The 10,435-nt window shown below is 36.6% G+C and overlaps 2 protein-coding genes and 1 pseudogene across 9 annotated transcripts in view; 1 reads left to right on the top strand and 2 right to left on the bottom strand.

Moving 5' to 3' along the window:
- Nucleotides 1–2,992, bottom strand: part of Zscan26 (zinc finger and SCAN domain containing 26) — a 12,600-nt gene extending 9,608 nt beyond the window's left edge. Inside the window, 1 exon segment of the mRNA XM_048799957.1 lies at nucleotides 2,869–2,992. Coding sequence (XP_048655914.1) covers nucleotides 2,869–2,900 — 32 coding nt within the window. The 5' untranslated portion in view covers nucleotides 2,901–2,992.
- The window catches only part of Pgbd1 (piggyBac transposable element derived 1), a 31,304-nt gene extending 28,115 nt beyond the window's left edge, over nucleotides 1–3,189 (bottom strand). For 5 of the 8 annotated variants that reach the window (XM_048799941.1, XM_015507159.2, XM_048799940.1 and 2 more), the window contains exon 1: nucleotides 2,919–3,056. The gene's annotated coding sequence lies outside the window, so the exon portion shown is untranslated. Of the gene's footprint in view, nucleotides 1–2,918 lie in introns of all 8 variants that reach the window. The other 3 variants (XM_048799936.1, XM_048799939.1, XM_015507158.2) reach the window with 2 other exon arrangements.
- Nucleotides 3,190–7,303: 4,114 nt separating this feature from the next.
- On the top strand, nucleotides 7,304–7,774 carry LOC107160505 (annotated as a pseudogene).
- Nucleotides 7,775–10,435: the final 2,661 nt, after the last annotated feature.

Genomic DNA, 10,435 nt, shown 5'->3' with positions numbered 1-10,435 from the left:
AAAAAAAAAAAAGGGAAAAGATAAAAAAAAGAAAAAACCTATGTCTTATGCCTGGATTCTAATTCAGCCCTGTCACTTACAAGCCATGTCCCCTTATCTTCCTAGAGACTTAGTTAACTTATTTGTAAAATGAAGATGATACCTAATTCACAGAGATTTCAGGTTAAATGAGAAAATAATGAAAAATGATTATTATTAGCCAGAAAATATGAGTTTGGTATTATAATAGTTAATTTTGGGTCAACTCTGAGCCACAGGATGCCCAGATATTTGGTCAAACATTATTCTGGATGTTTCTGTGAGTGTTTTTGCATGAGTTTAATATTTAAATTGGTAGACTGCAAACTGAGTAAAACAAATTGCCCTTCATAATGTGGTAGGCCTCATATAATCAGTTAAAATCTGGCTAGAACAAAAAAGTAGACCCTTTCCCAAGTTAGAAAGAATATTTACTATTAATAGTATTCACACTGAAATATTATCTTTTCCCTCTGACTTCAGACTGGAACTGAAACATCTCTTAGCTCTTCCTGGGTCTAAAGCCTTCTGGCCTTCAGGCTAGAACTACACTCTCAGGTGTTTTTGTTTGTTTGTTTGTTTTTTTAGCTTTTTAGTTGTAGATAGACAAAATACCTTTATTTTTATGTGGTACTGAGGATCAAACCCAGTGCCTCATAGGAGCTAGACAAGAGATCTGCCACTGAGCCATTACCCCACCCTGATTCTCAGGTTTTTGACTTGGACTAGAACTAAAACATTTTTCTTCTGGGTCTCCAAGTTGCTGATTCACCCTGAAGGACTTGGAAGATTCTATAATCATGTAAACTAATTCTTTACTATAAATCTCTGTCTTTTTTTGTGGGGGTGGTACTGGGGGTTGAACCCAATGGTACTCTACCACTGAGCTACATCCCCATTCCCTTTTTTATTCTGAGGCAGGTTTCAGTAAGTTGCTCAGGCTGGTCTTGAACTTGAGATCTTCTTGCCTCAGTCTCCTGAACAGCTGATTTACAGTCATGTACCACTACACCCAACTATAACAACTCTATTTCTATATATCTATCTACTGATTGTTCAATATAGATATTAGTTCTGTTTCTCTAGAAAACCCTGACCAATACAGGTATATTGTGTATGATATGGTTGATTTTTATGATTAATTAAATATATCAGCATAATACATAATCAGTAATTAACAACCTGTTTTGGGGGAGAGTTCCATCTACCTAGCTATTTGAGTCAGAAAACTGGCTGCTCTCTCCTCCTTTTATAGTTCATGTATCTGATTAAGTTTTACTGATTCTATTGCTTAGATATCCCTCAAATCCAACCCCTTCTCATTATCCCCCTTTGCCACCACCTTCTCTTACTCAGATTACTACAACTAGTCTTTCTGCTACACCAATCTATTTTCTACATTGCCATTAGTGATCTTTCTAAGAAGGATATGAAATATTGTGTCTGTATTGTGTCTATGTCTGTTACATCTAATGGCTCATCATTACTCTTAAGATCAAGTTCAAAATATTTAATGTGCTTTAACTTTTCTTATGACCTACTTTGCTTATGAATTACTCTTAGTTCTTCAAGCTTGCAATACTCTTTCTTGCTCCTAGGTCCTTATATATCCTACTCCTACTGCCTAGCCTATATAGCTATTCTATCTGCTTCCTATTTATTCATTCACTTAATCCTCACATAAACTTATAAAAAGTAACTTCTTTGCTCTCTTCCCTCACCCTCTTTTGGTATTGGGTATTGAACCCAAGGGCACTCCACCACTGAGCTATATCTCTAGCTCTTTTTATTTTATTTATTTTGAGACTAAGTCTTGCTGAGGCTGATCTCAAAATCCTTCTGCCTTGACCTATAGAACTGCTGGGATTACAGGCTTGAGTGGCCATAGCCAACTTTACAACCTCACTGTATAGAGAAGGAAACTGAGACATGAAGAGGTGAAGAATTTACATAAGGTCCCAAAGCTGAACCTCAGATTTCCTCTAATTTCCCTTGCATCCACAGTACAACAACCTTGGCTTACCTTTGCCTTCTCTTATATTTATACCCTACATTTGATCCAGTAGCAAATATTACTGACTTTACTTTCAATGCAGACAAATAATCTGACCACTATTAACCACATCTACCACAATACTGGTCCAAAACTATCTTTATCTCCCACTTGAATTATTTGCAAGTTTTTTTTTTTAATGAAAAACTTGACATATTTGCAAGTTTTTTTTTTAAGAGAGAGAGAGAGAGAGAATTTTTTAATATTTATTTATTTTTATTTTTTGGCGGACACAACTTGTTTGTTTGTATGTGGTGCTGAGGATCGAACCAGGGCCGCACGCATGCCAGGCTAGCGCGCTACGGCTTGAGCAACATCCCCAGCCCCAAGCTTTTTTTTTTTTAATACTCCTAAATGTTGTTTCCTGATTATGCTCTTGCCCGTCTACAATCTATTCTCATCATGAGTTCCCAGCTAGAGAAGCTTTAAAACATGTCAGATTGTTTTGGGTACTTAACCACCCCCTACACACACACACACACAATAATAATAATTCACATTTTTCCTCTGCTTTATCTCCAAAATCACCAAGAAAAGACCAAATTTTTTATACATTCGATGCCCATTTTTTCCACACCTTCCTCTACCTAATCCATCATTCCTATAAATCTCATCCTTATTCACTGTGCTCCAACCATTCTGGTTTCCCTGTTATTCCCCAAATATGCCAAACAAGTTCCAGCTTTAGGCCTTTGAGCTTGCTGTTCCTTCTCAGATTTCTACTCAAAGATTATCTTCCAAGTGAGGCCCACCTTTACTACTTATCTAAAATTGCGCTCAATGCAAGAAAAATATACCGAAGGTTATGACCGTTAACAAGTCCTCTCATAGGCCTCAGTGTTGATACCTGCCGCCACGTATCCAGCTTCCAATTCTCAGCAACTCGATCGGGGAAGGCTTCTCTGCATCCATCTAGAGTTGGCCATTCTTAAAACCTCCATGCCACAATTCTGCCCTAACCCGAGCCCAATCACCACTCACCGACCAAGGGCCCGCAGAGGTAGCCAAAAGCTCTGGAAAACGTTGCTAAGCTTTTCAGAATGTCAGCTTTAGCTCCCGGCGCACTTTCCTCTCCACTCTAGGATCGTTGGAGGACCTTGACTCTGTGGTGTCCTGCGTAGGCCTCGCTAGAGAGATTTTAAAGCATCCCTGCTCATCAAAGAGGAGAGTGGAATGTGAGCTTATGTTGATATTCTGTTTTTGCTGTACCTGTTTTCATTTTAAAGCGCGAACTTATTTTAGTTTCGCAATGGGCCAGCTCAGTTGAATGTTAGCACAAATAGCCAACATTTCCACTTTGCTCACTTAAATAAATAAAACAAGCTCACACTTCACATTTCTTCCCAATTACAAAAAAATCATCAATGACAATAATTAGTGTCAAAATATTTTGAAAGTGAAATTGAACAATTAAGATATTTGAATTGAAAGGTTTGAAGTGATTAAAAAAAGTGACTGTTATTTTAGGAAAGAGTCATAAAAAAATCCCTTGAATGTAGGTTTCAGAGAGGAAAAAAAAAATCTATATAATATTATTTTACCAAAATAGATTCTATAGCAGAGAATAGAAATAGTTCCTCTTTCCCATCTTGTCACAAACTGGTTTATAGTCTTTGAATAAAATGAATCCTTAAAAAAAATCTGAACAAACTTTTCTATTTAATTGATCAGTTGATAGAAATTTTGAAACATCGTTAAATATTAAAGGAACCATTGTACCACGACGTAGTTCCATGACAAGAAAAATAGCAGGTTCATTATTATGAAGAAAGTTATATTTTTATCCTTGGGCATCAGATACTTGAAAGTATCTTTTAAAAGTTAAATATATTTAACTTAATTTTTTTGTTAGGCTAACAATTTCAGTAAATATTTTATGTGAATTCCTTCTTTAAGGGAAAACTTATTCATTGATTTCATTTTTATCTCTAAAGAAGGGATTGCCCCCCAATTATTTAAAGGATAAACATAACAAAATTTTACATTTCAAAAGGAAGTAAGTGTATCTTACTCTCCCTCTCAAACTCCCCTTCCATGGCTAATTTGTCAAGGCTGAGATCATTGGCATTGAATTGAAAAGCCTATGAAAATCAAAATTCTTAAATAGAGTTTTTAAAATTCAGGGTGTACAATACATTTTTTTTTTCAGTGCGAGGGGCTGAACCTAGGGTCTTGCACAAAGTAAGCAAGGGTTCTACCACTGAGCTACATCCCCAGTCCATTAATTCATTTTAATTAATTTATTTTTTAGCCTGAATCTTTATGTTCTCCAGGCTGGTCTTGAACTCCTGGACACAAGTGATGATTATATCTCAGCCTTTCAAAGAACTAGAACTACAGGTGCAAGTCACCAAACTAGCAAAGTGTGCATGTTAATTAGTCTGTCTGCAACTTTTGGGAGGGGCAAGTGTAGATAAAATGCCATTTTTACCAGGACAGAATAGTCATTGCTAATCATTCTAATTTAAGATTTTCATTTTCCAGAATTATTCTCATTTTTATAAACTACAGTGATCTTTATGGTGCCATCAGGTTTGGATGTGAGGTGTCCCCAAAAGCTCACATGTGAGACAATGCAAGATTTGGAGGAGAAATGATTGGGTTCTGAGAGCCTTAACTCAAGCAGTGAATTAAACCCCTAATAAAAATTAGGTAACTGAAGGCATGTAGGATGTGGCTGGAAGAGGTAGGGTATTGGGGTGCCTGGCTTTGCAGTATATATTTTGTATCTGGTGGGTAGAGTCAGTTCCGCCCTCCACCCCACCCCCACTCTCTGCTTTCTGCTCATCATGTAAGCTGCTTCCCTCCATCACACTTTTCTCCATGATGTTCACTTTCGCCTTGAGCCCTGAGGAATGGAGTCTGCTGTTTATGGGTTGAGACCTCTGAAAATGTTAGCCCTTAAACAACCTTTTCCTCCTCTAAAATTATTCTGGTCAGGTCTTTTAGTTGCAGAAGTGAAAAAGCTGACTTAAACAAGGTCTATTCACTGGATATGCAAAAAAAGACCCCCCCCCCAATATCATAAGTAGAGACACAACTGCACTGCAAATCATGTCACCAAACATAAGATTTGTATTTCTTATCTTCTTGTAATGATGATGCTCTTCCTGTCTGCCCTCAACAGCAAGATCTCTGAATTTCAAAAAAGAAAATTATGTGACCAGTGATTGTTTTAAACTATCAGAATTCTACAAATAAATCTAATAAACTTAACCCTTAGCTAAATATCAGAAAATTTATAACTTTAAGGAATCATATTAATAGGCTAATAAAAATCATATGATGTTCATAAATGCTACAATGTTATTTAATAAAACTCAGTATGCATTTCTTATTAAAAGAGGAGATTCCTAATAAAGTAAAAATAGATGTATGTTTTCTTTTTGGGGGAGAGAGAGTACTGGGGATTGAACTCAGGGCCACTTGACCATTGAGCTACATCCCAGCACTATTTTATATTTTATTTAGAGACAGAGTTGCTTAGCATCTCGCTTTTGCTAAGGCTAGCTTTGAACTCAGGATCCTCTTGCCTCAGCCTCTTGAGCCGCTGGGATTATAGGTGTGGGCCACATTGCCAGGTGATATATGCTTCATCATACAAAAATAAACACATCTTAAATAAAAAATTTCCCTTATATTTGATGATGTAATCTTAGAAGTATCTCCAGAAAAACCTCACTGAACTTGTTGGATTATATTATGGTTTGAACTTAAATGTTCTCCCAAAGGCTTATGTGTTAAATCTGGATTGCCAGCCTATGATGCTACTGAGATGTTGAAAGTTTTAGTAGTGTGGCCTAATGGAAGAAAGTTAGGTCATTGGGAGCATTTCCTTGAGGGGATATTTGAACATCAGCCTCTCCTCTCCCTCTCCCTCTCCCTCCCCTGCCTTATCCCCTTTTCCATCTCTCTGCTTCCTGGCTATTGTAAGGTGAAATGACCTCCTCTGCCATGTGTTGCTCATCACAATGTTCTACCTTCCCACAGGCTTAAAGCAACAGGGCCAATAAGCCATAAATTGAAACTGTAAGCCAAAAATAAACAGTTCTTCCTTTTGTTTTGAACCTGGATGTCCTCTACCATTGAGTCACACACGCGGCCCTTTGTAAATTTGAGCAAGGCTTTCCCTAAGTTGCCCAGGCTGGCCTTGAACTTGTTATATCTTCCTGCTTCAGCCTTCCAAATTGCTGAGATTACAGGTATGCACCACCATTCCTGGCTTTTTCCTCCTTTTAAGTAGTTTAACCTCAGGTATTTTGTCACAGTGACAGAAAACCAACTAACAGAGGTTAAAAATAAAAAAAGACAGAATTTTGCCAAATCTATAATTTCTTATTAAACTGCTTATAGCTAAGAAATGCCTTTATATTTAATTTCTATAATACTATAGAACTTAAAAATTACCATGAAATATCCATTGTAGAGACAGGCCAGTTGGGGATTTTTATGATTGGTGTTTTGTGTTTGGTGAAACATTATTTTAAATAATTTCATGAATTCATAAAATAAAGGTCCATAAGAAAGTTAATGAAGTTTCATAAAATTCACAATCGTAATTTAATTGGCAGAAGTGACTCTAGTTTGATTTTTTGTGGTGTTTATTAGCACTGAATAAAACTGTGTAATTCTGGCGGTTAAGACAAGTGATTTGATCTGTTCAACTTCCTACCTGAGCAGAGTTTAATAATAAGTGATTTTATTGATTTCCTGAAACAAACATAACACAAAATTTTTGTTGTCTGCTTATCTTCTCTTCCACAACCTGTAACCACATAAAGGCAAAAGTACTTTAAAGGAAAAGTTGTTCTGTTATTAACTCCGCCAAGACACAGGTGATACATAATCAAATTATAATTCTCAAAATCTTTTTAAGTCAGGTTAATTGGCTAGGTCCCTCATTAATGGCAATGTTAAATGGCAAGTTACACATAACTACAGTAAAAAAACTGTTAGGAAAATTCTTCTGTAAGTATTATATGTAGTATTTGATGTATTGTGTGTATTTTTTCTTTTTGGAAAAAAGTCCACCAATATTACTTTGATTTTCTTAGAAGTCATAGTTTCTCAGCTTCATCTTTTCCCCAAGTGAGAAAGACAAAAGATGTTTGTTTGGATAATGTTAAACAATCTTGTTAGGTACTAAAGGACAATATGATCAAGTGTCTCCCAGAAAACCAACTCAAATAACAGGGAGAAAGAAGACCGTCACAACGGTGCAAAGATCACACGCCCCAGCCACGGAAGATGAAGAACTGCCTCAAATCCCCCACCTCGGATGACATCTTCCAGCTTCAGGAGTCTCAGTCCGACCAGGCTAGCTTTGGCGAGGGGACACAGCCAGATCAGGAGCCGCTGCTGCCGTCATATCAGGAAAAAGTTCCAGTTCCAGTTTATTATCCAACACCTAGCCAGACTCGGCTAGCAACTTAGTTGACTGAAGAGGAACAAATTAGGATAGCTCAATGAATAGGCCTTATATAGCATCTGCTTAAAGGAGTTTATGACCCTGGAAGAGATGGATCAGAAAAAAAGATCCAGGAGTGTGTGATCTGTATGATGGACTTTTGTTTATGGGGACCCAATTCGATTTCTGCTGCGCATGCACATCACTTGGACTGTATAGATGACTGGTTGATGAGATCCTTCACATGTTCCTCCTGCATGGAGCCAGTTGATGCAGCACTGCCCTCATCCTATTGAAGTGGCACCCCCTTTCTCCACAGAAAAGCCCTCTTCTCCATGGCTGATTTTAGGACTGTCAACAAAAGAGTCTCTGCAAAAGAGTACATTGTAGATAAACTTCCTGTTTTCATGTGGCCCTGTTTACTTGGCTACTGGCAGAGAAGAGAAGATACCAGCACTCCAGGTGCTGAACACCCCCTTACTAGTTTTTCACAAACATATCCAGTATAGTACTTTGAAGAAATGTGCAAACAAGGCCTCTGGCCTTGAGCTGGGCTTCACAGAGATGTCTACATTTTTAAGATAATTTACAATTGGGCTCCATGGTAACAGCTGGCAGGGGGAAGAAAGAAAGGGGAGAAGAAGCTCTCCCCTTCTCAGGTGTTGTCCTTGAAGAGTTAACTTGCCCAAAACAGTGAAAGAAAAAGCTGCTTTTATGTGAACTTTTGCAGACTGTGAACTTCTGAGCCCCTCCCCTTACACACTGGGTATAAAACTCTGAAACTCCCTGAACTCGGGGTTCAGGGGATTAATTGATCTCAGCAAAAGCTGTGCCCTCTGAACCTGGCTGCAGCCAAATAAAACTGTTTCCTGCTGTCTTTGGTGCCTTGCCTCATTTGTCCCTACAACACTATGAGACTAATTGAGCCAGGGTCTCTCGTCTGACTTCAAGTGAACCATTATTTTTGGTGGTTTTGATCTTTGGTCACTGAGCCCAAAGAGCCAGGAATTAGGAATTAAGATCATGCACAAAAATTTCCTAAAAATTCCTGGATGGCTGCAGATGTTGAAGAAAGTTATGTGATATTTTAGAAACTTCCATGGGGGGTGGGGGGTGGGGGTGGGGAGTAGAATGGTATATTTATGTAAAACCTTGATCCAGTGTTTAAGAATATAATTGTATTTAGACCTTGTTATTGCTCCAGTACATAGGAATTGTGTAAAGTGTTAAAAGCAACTGTATATGTTTAAATTGTGTGCGTTGGGGCTGGGGATGTGGCTCAAGCGGTAGCACGTGTGCGGCCCGGGTTCAATCTTCAGCACCACATACAAAAAAAAGATGTTGTGTCTGCTGAAAACTAAAAAAATAAATATTTAAAAAATTCTCTCTCTCAAAAATAAATAAATAAATAAATTGTGTGTGTTGAAGATTAGGAAAGAAGATAGTGGTTATTTTTCCTAAATGAAATAACTTTCTTCTCTCCACCAAATTCTTTTCTGAAGTTAATGGCATTTGGGTCAAGGTTTTATTAAAAGCTACATTTTATAACACTGGCACACACACAAAAAGTAGTTTTAAGCTTGTTTACACAGTTCTTTTTTCCCATTGGAAATGAAATTCATTGCCTTAGGTCTTTTTAAATAGTGTGTTATCATTGGGGCTGGCTCTATGCTTAAAAACCAGTTTATTTATAACCTGTTGTAAGTGCTATATTCTGTTTGCAGTTAGGAAATGCAGAATTTTAAGTGATGCCCTAGCTTGTAAGCAAACTGAGATGCACTATCCCTTTCCTATATAAAAATGAGTTAATGTGTCAATAAATCAATTCAGCAAAGTGGGTTTAACATTACCCTTTCCAACATATTAGCCATATGTTGTTTGATTTCTTTATGAGCACCATGATGGAAACACTCAATTCTAATTCTTTTGGTTGTTAATATGGTGATAAATGAAAGTCAAGGTAAATTTTAAATATTAAGATTTCCGATTTATTGAACTTGAATTATGCCACCATGCTTATGTAAAAATGAAAGTGGCATTATGGTAAAACTTAATGAGAAGTAGTTTCTCAGTTGTAATAATTTTGATTTCTCTTTCGTGCGATCTCTCCTTCCTTATTGTCTTGAACCATAGCAAAATGATACTGCATCTCTCATTACTGTAGTGATGAGATTATTGAAGTTATATAAACACATCTCAGTCCCTGTTTCTTTGAAATGTATCTGTTAAGTCCTGCTAGGTGATTGACAAGACTATTAGGGTGAATAAAGGTAAATGTGATTAATGTTTTGCACACAAATGCAGAATTTTATAACCACATGACTTCATAGCTGTGATCTCAAAAAAGGAATTTATCCTTTAATTTTTCTTGCAGTTAATGTAAGAATACTCTAAATCTCTAAGCTTCTGAAGTGTTAGAGGTAGAGATGGTCTAGTAAAGATGTAGTAGTAATGTTTATCCATTTAGCATGTGTTTATTTTTCCTTATGTACCGAAGGTGATTTATTTGTTCAGCTCAGTGATATTACAGCTAAAAAAACATTCATTAAGAAAAGGAGAAGCAGTCTACACCTAACAGAGGAATCAGAAATGTTTCTTAATTTTGTTGAGTTGAATGTTTGACTCTTTTCTATATACAAAACATAAGTTCCTTAAAGATTCTTCATAATTGTATTATAGAAGAATTTAGTATGTCATACGTACTTAATTTGACATTCAATTGTAGTAGCCATATGTTGTTTGATTTCTTTATGAGCACCAAGATGGAAACACTCAAATGAATTTGAGAAAAATTGGAAGAAATTAGATTATCGGGTTCTGTTAAATTGGTAATGTATCTTGCTTAAATTTCTATTTTTAATGTATATCCATTAGATTATATAAAGCAAATTTAGAGGAAAAAAATAAAAGGAAGAAATATTGTCAAGATACATGATAGATATTTTTTATTATTTGAA

The sequence above is a fragment of the Marmota marmota genome, unplaced genomic scaffold, assembly GCF_001458135.2.
Source record: "Marmota marmota marmota unplaced genomic scaffold, marMar, whole genome shotgun sequence".
In the NCBI taxonomy this organism is placed as follows: Eukaryota; Metazoa; Chordata; class Mammalia; order Rodentia; family Sciuridae; genus Marmota; species Marmota marmota.
The sequence above is the reverse complement of the archived record's forward strand: the minus strand, read 5'-3'. Positions and strand labels throughout refer to the sequence as shown.